This window comes from Microtus pennsylvanicus, chromosome 18 (assembly GCF_037038515.1).
Source record: "Microtus pennsylvanicus isolate mMicPen1 chromosome 18, mMicPen1.hap1, whole genome shotgun sequence".
NCBI lineage: Eukaryota > Metazoa > Chordata > Mammalia > Rodentia > Cricetidae > Microtus > Microtus pennsylvanicus.
In genome coordinates this window covers 10,669,844-10,690,716 of record NC_134596.1, presented here as the reverse complement: position 1 = coordinate 10,690,716, position 20,873 = coordinate 10,669,844, and the positions used below count along the sequence as shown (strand labels likewise).

The window sequence follows — 20,873 nt, the reverse complement described above, 5'->3', positions numbered from 1 at the left end:
TGATGAAATTCTCTTTTCAGTCATCAAGTAATTCGACAAAAGGACATCACCTGATACTGAAATAACATGAACATAAATACACACCTATTTAAAGACTAGATACTGTTCTGCAAAAAACAGCATGTCTTAATACATTTTACAAAACACATAATCTGAAATGACACACAAATACGAAGCAGAATGTAATGATGAAGAATCGCCACATAACATCTATTAACCCTTTTCAAGGTAAGTAGATGATAGACATGGTGACAAGACTGAAATTTCCAGACAACTACTAAACATACTAAAAGTATTACAACTCACTTTCCCCAAACAGTTCCCAATATATTAATATCAGTCTTTTAACAAAAATTGATCAGATCATAAATAAGGACTTATAAGTTGAAAAGTAACATTTCCATAATAACATTTGAAATTCTTATTTTGGGACAGCAGTTTACCTATCCAAGGCTGTCCTATAACTCACTATAATATAGGACTATATATGAATGTGAACTACTATTCATCTCACTGACTTCCTTTCCTAATGCTGGGGCAAACCAACGCAACTGACTTCACCCAGTGGTGGGACATGCCTTCAATATTAGCACTAGGAAGGCATAGACAAGTATATATCTGTGTTCAAGGCTAGTGTGGTCTACAGAGTGTTTCAGGACACCCTGTCTCAGAAGAAAGGAAGGTAGGACCGAAGGAGGAGAGGAAGGGGGAGAGAGAAAGGGAAGGACAGGAAAAAACTAAATGAGCTCTTCCTGAGGTCCTGAGTTCAACTCCCAGCACTTACATTTTGGCTCAAAACCATCTGTGATGAGATCTGGTGCCTTCTGGCCTGCATGTATAAATGCAGGCACAACACTATGTAAAGTAGGTAATGGCAGAAATGCTTATAATAAATACTAGGACTTAAGAGGCTGCGTAGGAAGGATGAGAGCTTACTTATGGTCATCTTTGCCTATAAGGTGTCGGAGGTGAGACTTTATTACATGAGACCCTGTATCAAACTCCCTAACTTGAACATCAGAAGTACATACAGAGTATCTTAAATACTGTCATGTTGTTGCATATTTTTAATACATAGAAAAATCTTAATAAATTTTTTTTATCATAGTCTAATACAAAATTACCATGAGTAAAGGATAAACACGAAATTCCCAGAATATAAGCAAAAAAATAATGGTAGTCATTAGCATGATCTTTATAAGCTGAGCCTCCAACAATCAGGGTATCTTAAAAAGAAAAGGGGAGGCTACCTTTAGGTCATTATTCAGACAATACTTTCTTCAAATATGCTGTTATCACTAATGCCCAAATCTCAGAGCCTCCTGTTACCAGACTCTGAATGGGGGAGGTGACTTAGCAAGTCTTCTAGGCATGACAGTGAAGTTACATCTCAACAATATTATTTAAACAAGACCATCAACAGTCCTACTGACACTGGAAATTTCACAAGACACCACACAGATGGAAAATCATTGACTAAGAGAGGATGAATCATTTTCTCCAGAGAAAAGACACAGTACAATGAGTGATGAACCTAAGACTATGTACATACAAGCAACTAAATGGACCCAGTATATGGGATTTCTTCTGTGTGTGAGTGTGTGATTACAGAATGTCAAGAAATTGAGCATGTTTGGAGTATAAGAGAATTAAAAGAGTGAAGGTGAGATAGAAAAGATGGAAATACAATGTATTAATGTATTAATTATTATTTTTAATTAAAAAATAGGTAATTCACTCACCATTACAAACCACTTCCCATGGCAAAGCAGCTTTTTTCTTTGTTGGCTAATTCAAATTAAATTTATCCATAAAAAAATTCCTTTACTTACAACTCAAAGTCATCATGTGTTCCCTCAATGCTTGTTGTCAACAGCACACTATTGGTGATGACACAAACTTAATATGAATTTCAGTGTGCCATATCAAGCATGCAGAACCCAATGACCAGGCTCTAACACTTATTTAGGATCAGTAGATTGAGACGTACCATAATAGGTTTAATTCTCAGATCAGGTCTTCCATAAGACACTGATTACCAACAACTCTAAACCCTAATCAACTGAAGCCACCCTTTTTGCAAAAGCACTACCTTGGATTCCAAATGTTTTAATTAATGATCATAAAAGACATACCACTGCCAAAATTTCTTTAAGTTAATTTAATTATATCTGATTAAGTTTCTCCACAAACCTTTAATTGTGACATATTAAAGTGACCACAGTGCCATGTTAATCTTAGGAAATCACAATCTTACTTTAAGATTTTAAGCAGCATGTTAATGCAAGAAGAGGCAGGAATCAGGAAATAATATTACAACCATTTTATCCTAAGATACTAGCTTGCGTAAATAAACTGCATGCCTGCTTTTACCTTTCACAATAAAACATTAGTTTCACTCTGACTTTAACAAAATCAGACAAAAGAAACCCTCAATTCAATTGCTCTTATGTATTTATTAGCTATAATTAATGCAGTCAGAGGGGTCAAAAAGCATGCATGCTACACAATTTCACAAGATGCATTGCAGGGAAAAGTAAAGGCTGATATTTATCAGCCATCTTAGGGTCTTGGTGGACGCATTCCTGGGGGAGGTGGGCCTAGAAAGGAAAAATAATAAAATTCTATTGAAGTTATCAAGAGCATATAAATATTACAGGATCTGATGTTATTCACAGGCCCTGACCTCTAATTCCTGGTGGAGGGGGTCTCATTCCTGGAGGGGGCATGCCTATAGGCGTCCCTCGAGCAGGGGGAAGGCCAATCGGTGGGCCCATGGGTGGTCTCATACCAGGTGGAGGGGCCATGATTCCTGAAAATAAATAACAAATAAACCCTCCTTAGGCTAGCTCATTAAATAAAGCTCTTATGGTGTAGCACAAAATAGTGGTTCCAGAAATGAGGCAAGTGTGTGCATGCGAAATGAAGGTCCTTATCCTGTAATCCAGAGTGTCATCCTAATTCCAAAGACTCTAGCCTTTCATTTACAAATACCAATGCCAATATAGCTTCAAACCCTGTTATCTAAAATGGTCACCTGACAGAAAGATACACTGGTAAATAGTGGCAAAGATTGTGTAGAGTAAACAAACTTGATTGAATTTAAGTTCCACTTATTGAGAATAAGAGGAAAGAAAGAGACTGTAAGGGTCATTGAGGATTGAAGACAACAATCAAACAAGGTCCTCAGACACAACAGTAGTAGCACCCAGAACCTGTACAGGTCTAAGGCATGTGGGCGTCCCAGCATTGAGAGTCATAGACACAAGTTCTCATACCACCCCAGAAGCTAGCCCGTATTCAAAACCACTTACACAAGAAAAATGAAGAGGCTCAATAGATGTACCAACCACTTAAAACAGGTGCCATGCCCAATAACAGATGCCAACACAGAACTGATTCATCGTATTGAGGAGGGTTTGGTTCATGAAGTTTTGTCTGAACATTAAATTTCTAATTTCATAGAATGCTTGCTTACAAATATGGTTTCTGTCTTTGTTCATAAAGGTTTGCTTCTTGTACTTTTCCTTTTGCTATTTGTTTATATTTGTTTGATTTTTAGTCCCAATTGGGTTTGTTTTTAATTTATCTTACTTTATTCTAATACTACTTTTGAGATGCCTGCTTGTATTCTAGTCAGAAGAAATGTTGTCAATTTGTGTAGGTGGGGATGTACGAAGGTGCTGGGGGAAGGGAAAGTTGCAGAATATTGCATTAGAAAAGCTATCTTCAATAAAAAATGTATAACAATAAAACTAGTAGCATAGTTCCTAAATTCTTAGCAAGGCTAAGAAATAATACACAGTACTTTAGATGTTATTTCCTCAAGATGATAGACTCTGTAGGAAATCCCAAATTATTTGTTCTAAAGGACTCACCTGGTGGTGGGGTTGCTCTGCCTACAGGGGGAGGTGGAGTTCCACGTCCTGGTGGGTACTGGGTTGGAGCTCCAGCAATGCTGGCAGTGGCTGCAACTGCAGCAGCTGCTACAGTGCCTCTTCCCTGTGGAGTCATGACCTTAAAAGTTATGTCAAAAATACAAAGAGATGAGGGGTGCAATCATTTGATGAGGGGTGCAATCATTTTCCAATACATAGAAAGAAATAATGAATAAATCCTATTACAGATACAATTGTTGTATCTTGTTACTTATATTACTCTCTTTTTCAGTTGATGAGGAATAAATCCCGAAGCTTTTACATGCTATGCATATTCCTGCTGGGCTGCTCTGGTTTGTTTTATTTGTGTACATTTGGGGAGGTTTCTTTTGTTGGTTACTTTGGAGACAGAGTCTTTCTATATAGTCTTGTCTAAAATTCTGAACTCCCACCAGAATTCAGACGTCTACTTTCAGCCTCATATTTTTAAATCTTGACATATTGCCATTTTATCATCTTTTGATTTTTCTGGACTTGGCATTTACAGTTACATATTTCATTAGTCACATCAATTCAAAGTGTCTTAGTTATCAAGGATTAGTCTTTCTAGAACATAGAAAACTTAAACAGTATAGATATAGCTTTCTGATTGCTCATCTTCTCAGTTCTATGCTTTCGTCATATTTTATCATGAATAGCAAACCTTGTTCTGGTCTTACCTGCTGGGATGGACCTCCAACTCCTCGGACAGGGCCTGCTAATCCAGCAGGAGCTTGAGGAATAGGTACACCAGCTGGGACTCCTCTGCCAGCCGCCCTCCCAACCCCAGGGCCACCGGCAGCGCCAGCAAGCGGCACACGAGCAATACCAGTCTGAAACAAAAATGTATAACTTTAAACTTGGCCGTTTTGTTCAAAAACAAGTGATTTTTACCCAAGGAACTAATTCTCAATCATGTTACAAGCTAATTAGCTCCCATTAGCTCCATACACAAACAAATGTAATGGTAATAACAAATACTTCTGAGTGCCTTACAGATTTGGGATATATACTTCCAAAACTGGGAACTGTTAATTCCTTGACCATTTCCTTCCCAATAAAAATTCACTTCTACCTTCTACCCAGCATGTTTGTGAAATCATAAATATACTTCCTAAAGTATAGATCTGAACTCTTATACTAAGAACTAGGCAAATTTTATTTGCTTACATGTGATTATAGTATTTCTCCATATGCCCTGCTAAGACATTAAGTCCAAGTACCATGGACTTGTATAATTCATGTTTGAAGTAAAAATCGAAGACCAGAAACATGGAAATCTTGCCCTACATCATCCTTACATCTTTAGGAGGTGGACCCTCCACAGTCATGGAGACCAAGTTCTCTCCACGTAGCAAGACCAGACCCAAAACACGTTTTTCTTCACGTTCCGGCTGTTTTGCATTCTTTGGCCTATAAATCAGAAGTAAAAATCAGTAAAATAAATTTGTAATCCTTACTTATCAAAAGAATCATTTAGACAAAAGTTGTAAAATAACCCCAACTAAATGAAATTATGATCATCAAAGGGCTCCCAGATCCAACACATCCATATCACTATTCTTAAAAATTTAATTGCCTAATTACTCTGTAGACTTCTTTAACTTGCATAAATTATTTTCCTATGTCTGCTCCCTTGATATACAGATACCCAACATGATCTGCTGCAAAATAGATTCAAATGATAGGACAAAGCCTTTAAGGTAAGTGAAACTAAAGCCCTATTTATATCAAAATCCTATGTGCATTAAGATTATAACCAAATACTATTGACATCAGATTTGACAATGTAAGTTGTATTTTTGCCAACGTTATTTGTATGCAATGATATGAATGCAACATCAGGATCTGATCCAATTCTTTATCTAATTCAGTCCCCCTATCAATCTTATTCCAGCTTTTTCCTCCCAATCCATGATCCAAACAAGCCTTACTTGATCTTCCTGAACTCATCACAATCACAGAGAATCAGATTCATATGCTTGTCAAAAGCCTTAAAGGTGCCAATGAAGATTCTTCCATCTTGCAGGATACATCTCATTCTATAGTCAATGTGCTGGAGCATCTTGCTACTCTTACCCACAGTCTGCAATCAGTAAAGGAATATCAATGCAAAGTTCATGTGTTTCCTGTTTCCTTATTTTTTCCTACATCTCTATATAAGCAGTTTTCTTTAATATTGTCTTCCTTTATTTCTCTCTATTTTCTAAATACTGAAATGTCAAGTAGACTAAGACCACTTTACATAGCTCTGCACTTCTCAGAATCCTAAGTAGGACCCATAGTATCTACTAGTTATGAAACTTATTCCTAAAATGGAAATCCCTCACTTAGTTCTCCTTTAGAGTTGTCAACACTATTTTTATGCTTTCTTTCCATCAAATGACCATAATTTCAAACAGAGCACGTGGCCCTATAAGCTATTTTTTTGTAAACCTAAAAAAAAAACTACCTCAGTAAAAGTTATAAAATAACCCCAACTAAATGAAATTATGATCACCAAAGGGCCCCCAGATCCAACACATCCAATATCACTATTATTAAAAAATCTTTTGCTATTTTTAAGCACTGAACTTGTGACAATGATGATTATCCTCAGTTCTTATTCTTTCTATCTACAACCCAAATGCTTTGGTTTCCCGTCTCTAACACAACTCCCTGCGTTGGAAGTAGCATCTTTTCCTTTGCTAATCTGTGTCTGAGAGCTTCAGTTTAACAATCCCTCATCTACCACCTTTCTGATTTTAACAGACACCTGCTATTTCCAAGAAGTCTGTATGCTCTGCAATTGAATCTAAGAGTCCTTGCTCTATAAGGTGGTTCCTTAAGGTTATACTGACTCACCAAAATCTAAATGATAAAAAGATTAATTGAAAAAAGAATTGATAAGGCATCCCTCGGTATTCTCTCCAAAGCTTTAAGAGTAGTAGCAGACAAGTACACCTCTATAAATGAATCCCTATTTCTAAATTTTACAGACTCAAAAACTAGACAATAAAAAATTATGAGGTTACTACAGCACCTATCCAACTCTGTAATGTATAACTCACCATGATTGCTGTTCCACAATAGATGCTTCAATAGTAAAATTTCAAGACCTTTAACACTTTGGGGAGGGCTATAAATAAAGGTGTGATGCAGGTTTGCTTAGACACAATGTAAGCTTGACTGGTGATTTTAAAGATAGTGGATCGGTCCTGCAGAAGGAAGAAAATTACAACTGTACTTCCATCTACTATGCTTTAAAAATATTCAAATAGTATAACTTCATCTCTAACAAAGAACAAATTTTAGCCCTTTTCTTATTAATCCTTTAACCTGCTAGATCTATGAAACCAATTGGTTACCAGTATTGCTAAGCATTCCTGGCTGTTTAGGTCAGTAGATGTATTTTAGTGGCCAGATATAAACGCTGACTAATTTCTGGCTAACATGTAAACCCGGAACTTAATTACGCTCCAGAAATCATTGAGTCTCTGGCTTCTAAGCAGTAGTTATAGAAATATTCTATGCATCCCAGCATTTAAAAATAATAAAAATTCTCGTCTCTTTGTATATATTTTTTTATATACATGTGCCTGGTGCTCAAAGTCAGAAAATGGCATCAAATTCCTAGGAACTGAAGTTACAGTTAGTTTTGAGCCTCCATGTGGGTGCTGGAAACAAAACCCAGGTCTTCTGCAGAAACCAATGAGACATCTCTCGAATCACTGTTGCTAGGTTTTTTTATATAATTGCTTAGAAAACCACATCTTCTATTTTGGAAGAAAAGCACATTTTTAAAATATCAATATTTTTCAACACTATGTATTTCAGAAACATCTACATTTTTTCATCCCTAAATTTAATTGGTGTCCTATTTATTCCTTAGTTCAAAAATATACTTTTTTATTTAACATGTCTAAAACTGTAGGCTGCCTCTTTAAAATCAAAATGGGTAATCTTTTCCCACCAGGAGACAAGTATGACAATAATCAGCAGAACCTCGGGCATATGGTTGCAATCAGTGTATTCATAATGATGAAGCAGCAGTTCAATGGCTAGACGGCAGACACTTTAAAGTAAATGTAAAATACAATTACGAGCTTGGAATACAGCTCTCTGGTAGATACTCATTGTAGGATAAAGCATAAAATTTGATAATATTTCCTTATATTTATTTCAGCCTAGTCTGGAATTTTTAAACCCATTCTTTAGCCTTTTCTGTGTGCAAAGACCATAAGGCCACCCTGCCCAGTTTTAACTAGAAGTTTAAATGAGAATCTGAAGTTTAACCATGAGAGTAGAAACTATTTCTCTATAACAGAGAACAGGTTTCACAAAGTATAAGCCCATCCTGAATCTGTATTTATCTCATTTTGTCTCAGTTCCTCTGCTCACATGAGATTATCCCTTGAATTTTTAATTTTCATGCCACCCTGAGGAACTAGAACAGGAAAGTGACATAGAATCCTGGAGTATGAGCAACATAACTCACTAAAAATGTTCCAAAAACTTGATATTGCACTTTCTAAAAATATGTATTGTTTGTGCAATGGTAGCTCATGCCTTTAATCCTAGCATTCAGGATGCAGTTTAAAGTGGCTAGACCTCTGAGTTTGAAGCCAGCTTGAGTGAGTTCCAGAACAGGCCCCAAAGCTACAGAGAAAACGTCTTGGTAAAACAAATTTAAATGATTTTAAAAAAATCACTTAATTGTAGTTACATGGGATGATGTTTCTCACAGAAGCCACACTGCATCACACTGTGAAGTGTGAAATAAATATCTCCCTGTGAGTTTGCCAAGTGCAGTCTGGTGGCAGATTCCCCATAAATAAATAATATAGCCTATTGCAATTGCTTTATGTTTCCCACTTGGTGACAAGTCTGATTGTTGAAGATACCATTTTTTATTTACATACAATAAAAACATCAAACTGGAACTAAGGCAGAAGCTTCCTAACTGCTGGCAAGCTTTCAATATGAGAAGTACAGGAAGCTGAAGTCAGTCATACCCGTTTGTGAAACCTGTGCTCTACAGTAACTATCAGCTGGGTAATGCATGGCCATTGGTACAATGGCGGCATTAATGTTATGTTTGTATAATTGAACTACATTCTAAATTAAATTGCGTAATTCATTTTCTAGACTTTTGAGACAATCTAAAAGAATTCATAATGTATATTTGGCCAACATGGAACTCAGAGATTCACCTATGTATGTCATCCAAGTGCTGCGTTTAAAGGCAAGCAGCACCATGCCCAGCTAAATGGACTACATTTTAAAAACTGAAAACAGCGTGGAGAGATGGCCCAGTGGGCTGAGAGCTTCCTGCTATGATTTTGCAGAGGACCCAAGTTCAGTTCTCATAATCCACATGACAACTTATCAGTATCTTTCTCCATCTCCAGATCCAGGGGATTCTGATGCCCTCTCCAGCCTCTGTGGTTTCCTGAAAACACACACAATGTTTATTTTCAGTAATTAATAATTGAAATTCATACTCACTTCACAGGGAGGGCATGCCAAGAACCCCACAGTTGAGGAGAACAGATGGGCTATTGGAAAAGCTACAACTTCTATTTGACATAGTATCAATGTCCCTCTAAACATTTTGTCTTATACCCATACATTATTCCTTTCTCACCTTTTATCAGAGAAACTTCTTTACACAGACGATGGGTGTCAATAGGCTTGTAATTGTTCAAAGTGCACAAAATAAATGATAGTAGATTGCTCAGTCCTAAGTCTTATCACACCCCACCACCCTGTCTGAAAGGCCATCACAGAAGGGGTAGAAAGATGATGACCTCAGAGGCCTTCTGGGAAAGTGTCTTTTTGGCACTGCAGGGCTGCTGCACTTATGAACTCATATGGTAAGCATATACAGATGTATGCACTAGACTAGCCAATCAACAGTCAAACATGGATGGGGTGGGCTTATGAGGCCTCATCCTTTTCTTCCATGCAGACAAAAAAAATGGTGAGGATGTTAGTACTTCAGTGATACAGCTCACAACCCAAATCTCCATGGCTAGCACTAGGTGAACAGCTAGTTAAAAAATGGGAAAAGCAATTGAAAAGGAGCACTAGATAGAAGGTTCAGGAGAGGTTAAGAGTTGGGACTGGATAGAGTTTAAATAAACTGCGCATATATGAAGATCACAATGAATGTGGGGTAAAGTGGCACATGCCTCAGTTCGTGAGGCAGACAGAAGATATCTATGAGTCTAAGGACAACCTGTTCTACACAGATGTCCTGCCTAGTCAATTAGAACCTGTCTACAAATAAATAAATCATGAAAGAATAGAGATTACTCAGTAGTTAAGTATAGTGGCTGCTCTTCCAGAGGACCCAGCTTTAATTTCAGCACCTACATGGCAGCTCACAACCATGTTAACTCCATTTCCAGATCTGATGCTCTCTTCTGTCCACACATGGTACACAGACATACATGCATGCAAAACATCATAAACATAAAATAAACTTGTAAAACCTACAACTAAACACCTAAGGCCCACATGTTTTTTTTGTTCAACCCACCCTGTTTCACAAAGTGAGTTCTATCTAGGTCAGTCCAGGGTGCATAGTGAGGTCCTGTTTCAATAAATAAATAAAACCTGAAATAATTATAGTATTTATATTACATGTCCATAATTTCAACTTTAGCTCGTAAGGCTTTCTTGCCAGAGTGAATCCCTGATTACACACAAAGGGCATATGGGACACATGTAAATGAAACACGCTAAATATAATTATAATCATGTGAAAATGTTCTTACAAATTAATTTGGGGCATAAATGTCTCAGCAGGTAAGATTACTAGCTTGAGGGGGCTGGAGAGATGGCTCAGTGATTAAAAGCACCGGCTGCTCTTCCAGAGGTCCTGAGTTCAATTCCCAGCAACTACATGATGGCTCACAACCATCTGTAATGACATTTAGCGCCCTCTTCTGGTGTGCGGGCATACATGTTGGCAGAATGTCGTATATATAATAAATAAATATTTTTAAAGAACACTAGCTTGAGCTGGAGCTATGGTTCAGCTGTTAAGAATATTGGCTGCTCATCCAGGTCCTGAGGTCAACCTTACCAACAACCACTTGGTGGCTCACCAACACCTGTATGGAGCACTGGTGATACATGAAGGTAGAACAGTATATACACAATCAATAAATGTTACTTTATTTTTTAAAAAAGAAGAGCATGTTTTCCATAGGACCTGAGTTTAATTTCAGGCAACACAAAGTCTGACACTTATTTCCAATCCAGGGTTTAGATCTGAGGTCCTGCTCTAGACTCTCTATATACATGGTACACAGACATGCAAACAAAATACCACACACATACATATATTTTGAGTCAGATGGTGGTGGCACAGTCTTTATTCCTAGTACTTGGGAGGCCAAGGCAGGTGGTCCTCAGTGAATTTGAGGCCATATGGTCTACCAATGATTTTGAGGCCAACTTGGATTGTTATACAGAGAAACTCTGTCTCAAAAAAGAAATGCATAAAAAATAATAAATAAATGTTCACTGTATAAAATTGCTGTACGATGTGTGTCTAGTGCTGGTGTATAAAGCTTTTAAAAAAGGTTATTGTGCATATAAAGCTCTTAAAAAGGTAACTGCATCAATTAAACTCCAGATATCCTATTGTTTCTTTTTCCTTTCGAATTAACTCTAACCTGTTTTCCTTGACTTCCTCCTCCTTGATGTTTCAATACTGCTTTAACCACCTCTTGGTGTCTCAGCTAAGAAAGCCTGTCTCAGTTCTGCCTGGAAATCCACCACAGGAACCTGCTGCTGCTGAGCGCGACGTGGGTACAGGTGGCACCTAGGGCCAGAGCACAATATTTTTATATCACAAAACGGCATTCATCTATGTAGATAACCTTGCAGTTAAGTAGTATATGAACCAAAAAGGGAACTTGAAGCTAATCAATCAAGCAAGCAAATTAAGACTAGCAAGCTATTAACTAAATGGATCCACAGCTAAATCAACAGAGCAGCAACCCATCAAATAGTTCAAGATGGCGAAAGGTAGATAGGTAGGTAGGTAGGTAGGTAGATAGATAGATAGATAGATAGATAGATAGATAGATAGATAGATAGATAGATAGATCGATCAACAAGCTAATAAATAAATCAAGGAGTCAATCATTCACTCAGTTAAATCAGTCAATCAATTAATATACCAGAAAGCCATGAATATATAAATTATGAAAAATGAATAAATGGATAAATAGGTCAGAAAGTCAGATTAACAAGCCAATAAATGAATATGTGAATAGACCAGCAAGCCAAGAAACAGATCAAGAAGCTAGTCAATCAACCAATAGCCCATCAATCCAATAAATATAGACTGATTGATAAATCAATCTTTCAATCAATCAATAAAAAAATAGAACAGCAAGACAGATATAAATAGGTAAAGATGTCAATAACAGACATCCTAAAACATAAATTTCAATATTTATACATGTGATGTGTAAATATACATTTAAAACTCATTATTATTGAGAGTATGATCTGACCATAAGATCATACTTTGCTTTGAGATGATGTCAAGGGCAGCATAGACTATCTGTCTCAAAACAAAAATAAGTTTGTGTAAATTAATGTCCTATCAATGCAGAAAAAAAGCATTTATAAGAACAGAAAATGAGCCAGGCAGTGGTGGGAGCAGAGGAAAGCAGATCTGTGTATTCAAGATGTCTGGTACACAAGAGCTAGTTTCAGGACAGATTGTGTTCAAGACAGTCTGGTACACAAGAGCTAGTTCCAGGACAGATAGAGCTGTTACTCAGAGAATCCCTGTCTTGAAAAACAAAGCTAAATAAATAAATAAATAAATAAATAAATAAATAAATAAATAAATAGAACCTAGAAAATGAACATCATAAAATAACCTAGATAAGGGCTAGAGATGGCTCAGAGGATTAAGACTGCTCTCCAGAGGATTCTTGTTTAATTCCCAGCATCCACATAGTAGCTTTCAACTGTCTGTAATGGAATGCAGAAGACCCAACATCCTCATACAGACATGCACGCAAAAAATGCACATAAAATAAAAATAAGTTATTAAAATTACTCCTTTATGAACCAATTTATATAGGTATTTATATAGTGAATAAAATTCTAAAGGTGAAACTCACATGTGAAGAAATAAAAAGAAAGCTCTTGCCCTAATTTTAATTCCTGCTCAGCAAAAAGAGGGAAAAAAGGAAGTAGCACTTTTAAAATTGAAATGTCAGGGGGAAAGTCAAATTACATAAAAAGGAGATAAAGAGCCACGCGTGGTGGTGGCACATGCTTTTAAATCTAGCACTCCTGTCGAGGAGGCAGACTCTATGCGAGTTCAAGCCAGCCAGGGCTGCACAGACAGACCCTGTGCAAGAAAAATGAATTAAATAAATGATAATGTTGACTTAAGTTAAAATACAATTAAAAGTTTCAGTATTTTGTTATAACTTCTGCATTGGGTATTCCATTACGTCACTCTAATCTCTTTTTGTACGCTGCCTTTGTAATTTTGGTTCATAGCCCAGAGTTTACATACTCCTGATTGCTCAGTGAGGCTGTCCGTCTACGCTTGACCTGGACTTCCACCTCTGGCACGTGCTGTTCAGTAGTTCTTCTCAGGTGTAAGCGATCCCTGAAACAGAAAGGGAACGATTTAATAAATCTATTATTTATAGATTTCTTGCCTAGGAAGCAGGAAGCCCCACCTTCAATTCCCATCAGGGCATCATCAGGGGTGGCAGGACATGCCTGTAATCTCAGCACCAAGGAAGTAAGACAAGGGTACCAACCTCAGCTACCTTCAAAGCAGTCTAAGCTACATGAATCCTTCCATTAAAAAAATACAGCACAGGTAAAAATGGCTCAGTATATAAAGCTTAATTGCCAGCCACTAATACAAACATGACAATCAATGATTGATCCCTGAACCTACTCCACAAAATCATGTGGACCTCTACATATGTGCCATAGCATGTGTGCTGTCCCTCCCTATGACAGACACACATCAACCTCTACATAAATGTAGCTGTCATGGGATTTATAAAGTAGGAGGGTCGCTTAAGCAAAATGCTATCAACTAGCTGGGAGCACTTCACAAAATGGCCGTGCAGTCAATCGCATGAACAGCAGCATCAGGGTGGCCATGTTAGGACCTGCAGGAAATGTTCCTAAGACAGAAACTAGACATATAAAACCAAGAGACAAATAGAAAGACTTTTGACAAGTCAAGAATGATTCTTAATAGAAGAATCAGAATGCCAATTTTCTGAATTATATCTGTATTTAAAAGTAGCTAAATTTTTAGATTAAGCAATTTACCAGCAATTCAGTTATTTTGCTGTTTAGAACTGGAAATGCCAAAACATCCAAATACATTTTTTTAAATTTAATGTTAAGATTTCCACACGATAAAATTATAAACAAATCAAATAAACTGAATTTTAATTAAGATTGCATAGTATCATGAAACATACCTGATACCACTAAGGCCAAATTCTTACAGGTATTAATAACTTGGACTGCAGAGTGGTATAGTCCCCAAAAGAAAAAATGGTAAATTATGTAATTGATTGAAATCTAATTTTTTAGGGCAAAACAAAACATAATTAGAAAATAGTGGAGTTGGACCTTTCAGGAATGATGGATAAATATTCATGGCATTCCAGGTGGCAGGCATACCTCAGAGCAAAATAGTTCTTACATCTTTAAATTACATACATTAAAAAAATTACAAAAAGCTGCCTGTTCAATGGGTTTCCTGATAACATATTTAGTTGGCCAATCAGCATGAAATACATGTTACATCATTAATAAGAGAAATTAAGTCGTAAATACTGTGAGATATCATTAGATAATGACAGCGTGCACGATGCAGGGAAATATAATGAAAATGGAAAGCTGTACTAAGCCTAGAGTAATTAATAAAAGACCAGTGACATTAGACTGGTGACCCTGCAATTCTGCTGCAGTGATGGAACAGTAAACACCAACCCAGTATCACATATATCCTCACTAGTAGTGTTGTTAGTAACTGCAATTTTAAATGTCTACTAAGGACAAATAAAACCAGATATGATCATTTACACTACAGTACATTCACTTACACAAAGGAAAATGGAGAACTGATCCAGGCTGTAACAGAAATCTATTTGATAATTTAATATTCTGAGACAAAGGTCTCTCGTGTACCCTACATTGTCTTAAAACTTACTGTGAAGCTAAAGATGTCATTGATCTCCTGATTCTACTACATAAATCTCCTTAGTGGTAGCAGTTACAGGTGAGTGCCAGCAAGACGATTTTATAATTGTTGGATAGAGTAAATTATAACCCCATAGAAAATTGTCAAAAGTCTATAGTTTATTACCATTTCCTATGAGTTCCTCAGTGTGAAAATGGCTCAGTCATCTAGTCATCAATACAAAACTATTTTATTATTTCAATTTTCTAAACCTAACTTTTATATACAAATCATCTAAGCTTATTTTTGAAAACGCTGGCTTAGTGCAAATGTAGGCATTCATATAAAACTGGTGTTTTATAAAATGCCTAATTATGCCAACATGCATAAGGAAAAATGTGAAGGAAAATTTGTGCATAGTATTAATTTTTTATGGCAAATCACTGTCCACTGTCACCTGCAAATTCTATTTCAGACATAAACTTTAAATTAGAAGCTAACTACTTAAGACAAGGCATAATCAAACGTATCTGATTCATCATCTACAAAATGGTGGGCCAAATTAGGCAGTTCATAAAGACACAAATGGAAACTGAGCCAAAATATACTAGAAGCAGTATATTCCATATTCCTACGGCCTAACAAAAGACTTAGTAAGTTATATTCCATACAATATTGTTAATGTAATTTCACTGCCTGAAGTATGGCACCTGAAGTATGAAGATCACAAGTTCATGGGCAACCTGGGCTACAGAGACTGTCAGAAAAAACAAAAAAATAAAATAAGTTAATCTTCTAGATTTATCTTTTTAAAAATTACAAACATATATACTATCTACTCATAGTGGGAAAGGAAAACAAGATCTAAAAGTAAAGCAATTACATAAAAATCCTGGAAAAAAATATTTAAATGTAAAAATTTCAATCCAAGCGCAGTCACTCACATCTGTGGTTCACTGGACTACAGAAGAAAAAGGGTTGGATCACCAGCTCCAGGGCAGCCTGAGATACATACCATATCTGAAATGAATGTGGATTACATCGCAATCCTGTCTCAAATTTAAAAACAAGTTTAATAAAATAAACAATGCAGTTACTTGGTTCATTATTCCTTCACATTTTCAGAGTAGCTTCAATTTCAAATCGTGAAAAATATCATTAATTTAATACATGCATAAAAATTATCCTTGAGTAATAACTCTTAAGCCATGTACTGAGAGAGATTAAACTACCAAAGCATTAAGAATGGATGACAAAATCACATTAAGGCAGTTAATTTTTATATCTGGAAAATAGAAATCAAAGGGAATACACAAAGCCAAAAGCTGTTTTATGAATTATTCAATCTGCCTTAATAGCAAATCTCATTCAGAACAGTAGAAAACTATTAAAAATAATACGTGAGCGTTAATATAAATTCAAATATAAATTTATCCTACTCAGGAGGGAAGGCTATCTTAAGGCATCACCAACAGGTCTTGAGCTGGCTGTAATATCCAACCATTCTACTGCGAAACAGATAGCAAAGATGCTTGCTGACACACAGGAATAAGGAATACGTCATACAAACCTCTAGACTCCCCCCCCCCATGCCTTCCATTCCTTAAGGTAATAGAAAACCCAGGACCAAGCCTGTGAGAAAGAACCTGCGCAAACCAGCCTCCCCCCCTCATTGCGACACTGCAGGGAGGGGCAAAGAAGCGCTGTTAATGCAGCAGGTTAAAGATATGGCCGCCAGGTTCTCCACGCCAATGCTGCGCCATCCCTCCGTCCACTCCCTCCTGGCCTCCATGCAGGCGGAGGTGCGTGTCATCCCTACCGCATCTGGTTTTCCTGTGCCCACCGCAGGACGCTGAGGGTGGGAGAAGACACTTGAGGGAGGCTCTGCCCCTGCGGTCCTGAGACGAGGGTGTGGCTGCAATTCCAACACTGCGGAACTGACAAGCAGGTGACTAGCCCTGTGACAGGCAGCAAGGTGGGGAGGGGTCTGCTCCCCCGCTCTCCCTCCTCCCCCCCACCAGCCGCGCCTGCGCACACCAACACCTCTGCAGCAGCGGCCATCTTTAGGGAATCTCACAATGGCGTTTGACACTGGACACGACCCCCTTGATAATACCAAGACATGCAAAGATTCAATCCCGAATGCCAGGAAAAAAGAATAAAAAACAAAAGGCACATGGTTTTGTCACTGCTACTGTTCCTGGTTTGGGTTATATAGCAAGTTTTACATACATTTCATACATTAACCCCTGCAGTGAGGGGTGTTTAGTGACCAAATAAACAAGAAAACACTGCGGCATTCGCCACTCACTCTCCTGCAGGCAAAAAATAATTCTACAAAAGGAACCAATACAAACACAATACGCCACCGATTAACAGAGGAGACTGCAAGAAAATTTAAAAAAAAAAAAACTGGAAACGGAGGTATGGCCGTCCGGAAAGGTCCGTTCCCACCCCTCCCGCCTAGCACTGGATCATTCCACAGATCCACCACTGCAGACCCCCCCATGAGGGCCACACCCTGACAGAACCAAAGCGCTCCTAGGGTCCTTCCCACGGCCCGGTACCCCGGTTCTAATACACATTTTCCTATAACTACCTGCAACCACGCAGTCTCCATACCACCGTGATTCAAAAGCACTTTGGCCAGCCACAACCTGGCCACGCCATCACTTCTCTGAGCCACAAGGATCTTCTTGCGCAAAACCACCTGCACACTGAAGCAGCCGAGGCGGTCACCGGGCGAACCACGGACTAGCCGCAGACTGTGCTCACCTTCACCCAGCGCAGCAGACCGCGGACCCTGGTCCCCTCCCCCCGCCCTGTGCCGCGGATGGCGGACTCCCCCCTCTGATTCCCCCCTCCCTTGCTCACCTTGCCCCGCCTGTGCCGCAGTCAAGGATCCTGCGCATCCTTCGATCCGTGCCGCAGGCTCAGATCGCGGAACAAGCTCATCTTTCCCCAGTGCCGCAGATCGCGGACCCTGCTTTTCCCCTCCCCCAACCCTGTGCCGCAGTCATGGATGCAGCGCATCCTTCCCCCGGTGACGCAGATCGCGGACCCTGATCCCCCTCCTCCCTTACACTGTGCTGCAGTCATGGATCTGTCTCATCTTCCCCCAGTGCCGCGGATCTTAATCCTGGGCATCCTTTCTCGAGTGCCGCGGCCTCTAATTGCCGACACGTACCACGGCTGCTCACCGTACAGCGGACCGGACTCCTCCACCCCCACTCCTCGCCGCGTCCATAGACCGTGCTCGCCTTAACTAGGGCCGCGGCAGGAGATCGCGGACCCTGCTCCCCTCCCCCCCAGCCCTGTGCCGCAGTCATGGACTCTGCTCACCTCCCAGCGCTGCATCCTCTGACCATGCCCACCTTTCCCGGTGCCGCGTCTCACGGACCCTGCTCTCTTTCCCCCTGCCCCGTGTCGCAGTCATGGATGCTGCTCACCTTCTCCCGGTGCCGCATCCGCGGACCATGATCACCTTCCCCCAGTGCCGCGGCAACAGATCGCGGAACCTGCCCACCTTCCCCCAGGGCTGCGGATCGTGGACCCTGCTCCCCTCCCCCACCCTGTGTCGCAGTCACGGATGCTGCTCACCTTCTCCCGGTGCCGCATCCGCGGACCACGGTCACCTTCCCCCACGGCCGCGGCAAGAGATTGCGGATGACCGCGGACTACCGCGGACTACCGCGGACCTCGTCCACCATTGCGCAGTACAATCCTGCCGCAGCACGGCTCCCTCACCCCGGAGCCCACAGTCCCTGGTAACGCCTTACAGTGCAGACCTGACATTGCCCCGCCACCCAAATGAGTCCGTCTAATCGGTCCAAAATTCTAATTCTCGAAAAGAAATATTTCTCCCAAACCTAGAATATTTTGGTAAAAATGCAACAGCCTCACAGCGAAAAGCGCCACGGGCCCAGCTGACCTTCCTCGCTCCATCGCGTTACGAGTCGCTCCTCAGAAGGTAGCGTCTGACATCTCCAGCTGCCTCCCTTCTTCTGCGCCAGACTTGCCGCAGCGGCTCCGTCTTATCACGCAGAGCCCAACGCGACGCATGCGCGTCACAGCCAATGACCGCACATGCGCACATAGTTTGCCGCAGTGCAGGGATTCCACTGCCTGACCCCAGTGACCTACAAAGAAATGGCTACCGGTCCCCGAGCATTCCTACGATAGTAACTTGAGCGAATATTTTGATAAAATAGTTGTCAACATGGGCTATTGGCCACAAGTACCTGTTTTTAATTATGTTTAAAATAAAGAATAATTTTTAGTTCCGTAGTGGTTGCAAGCAAGCATCACTGAGCGATAAAACATGATTTTAAAGCATCAAGGTTTTCTGCTATATGTGATTACATGCCACATATTGAGACATATTTTCAGAATGATAATTTAGAGAACACACCCTGTACAGAAAATTACACACTCCCCCCCCCCCACCCGCCCTTTTTTTTCAGTTTGGGCTTTTGGAGACTGTTTTTCTGTGTAGCTTTAGAACACGGTCTGTAGGTGGCACTCACGTCAAACTCAGAAATCTTACCGCCTGTGCCTCCTGAAAGCTGGGATTAAAGCATTGTTCTGCTGTTAGCTTCAATATGCAGGTATTTTATTGTTTCGGGAAAGAAAATGCCAAGCACAGAAAACTAAGGAAGCTACATTACACAATGTTTAACATAACTGTAGACTTTCTTGTTGACCACCTGTCTGAACTGTTGGTGAGGTATTCTAATGGATATGTGTAGCTAAGCTAATGTTCTCTTCCCAGTGGGCTACAATTCCATTTCCTGATTTCCTATTTTCAGCTTGAATGACAGTCAGTTTTCACCTCAGCAACAACCTGAACTTTTAAAACAGGTTAATAAATTTATTTACATACAAGCAAAAACGTTAAAGCTTCCTGATGTAAATAATAACCTACTAGATTGAGTGATACAAAATTGTCAGTATACAGAGGTGATTATGGAAATCATTTGCTTACCAGTAATAAAGTCTCAGATTTATCAAAGCACTTCCAAACAATATTTATTATTTTAATCTAATTAACACTTTTATTATTCTTAACTATTTGTATATGAAGTTATTTTGAATGTTGATTATATTAGGAACAACTTATGAAATAAAATGAAAAAGTAACTAATGCTATGGACCATGGAGATGTGGTCATGGAGTCAAAATCCATGCCTTTGAATTTATTCCCTCTCGATTTAAAATATATTTGTGATACTCGGCCAATGTGTTCTAGTTTATAGTTTTTAAAAGAAATAAAAGAAAAAGATTTTAGATTCCAGAAAAGGCCCAAGGAACCTTGTAAACAGCACAAAAGACATGATGTTTGACTCACTGATTGCTTTGACAATAATAACATATTAATTATAGGCCTGAGTTGGCATATTCTTTACTATAACAGTAAATAGGAAACAATAAGATTTGTCAGTCAAATTTATCTGAATAGATTACTAGATGCTACTGTATCTCCAATCATTTGATCACTTCAAACATAAGCAATTCACTCTAATGTCAAATTGTTAGGGATATGGTTTATAAACTTTTAGGACATAAAATCTGACACAAGAAATATTTTAATAGCATTGACAATAGAAAACTTGCAAAATCTGATCAAGATTCCTACATTACATTAAATACAAAAACTAAAATGGATAATGCCTGTAGAATTTAAAATATGAGTAACTTAGAAGAAAATCAGTATACATTTCTGATCACAGATTATTAGATATTTCAGGTAAAACAAAAACCATAAAAAAAGA

At 38.9% G+C, this 20,873-nt stretch overlaps 2 protein-coding genes across 2 annotated transcripts; both read right to left on the bottom strand.

The window, feature by feature from the left end:
• Positions 1-2,146: 2,146 nt before the first annotated feature.
• Positions 2,147-7,108, bottom strand: Snrpn (small nuclear ribonucleoprotein polypeptide N). The gene is made up of 7 exons (XM_075952313.1): positions 6,968-7,108; positions 5,852-6,003; positions 5,219-5,330; positions 4,598-4,750; positions 3,879-4,017; positions 2,687-2,812; positions 2,147-2,600 (listed from the first exon to the last, which is right to left on the bottom strand). The coding sequence occupies exons 1-7, from the start codon at positions 6,968-6,970 to the stop codon at positions 2,563-2,565; spliced, it is 723 nt and encodes a 240-aa protein (XP_075808428.1). The 5' UTR covers positions 6,971-7,108; the 3' UTR covers positions 2,147-2,562.
• Positions 7,109-11,591: 4,483 nt separating this feature from the next.
• On the bottom strand, positions 11,592-19,191 carry Snurf (SNRPN upstream open reading frame). Its single transcript, XM_075952314.1, has 3 exons — positions 19,034-19,191; positions 13,459-13,554; positions 11,592-11,733 (listed from the first exon to the last, which is right to left on the bottom strand). The coding sequence occupies exons 1-3, from the start codon at positions 19,045-19,047 to the stop codon at positions 11,628-11,630; spliced, it is 216 nt and encodes a 71-aa protein (XP_075808429.1). The 5' UTR covers positions 19,048-19,191; the 3' UTR covers positions 11,592-11,627.
• Positions 19,192-20,873: the final 1,682 nt, after the last annotated feature.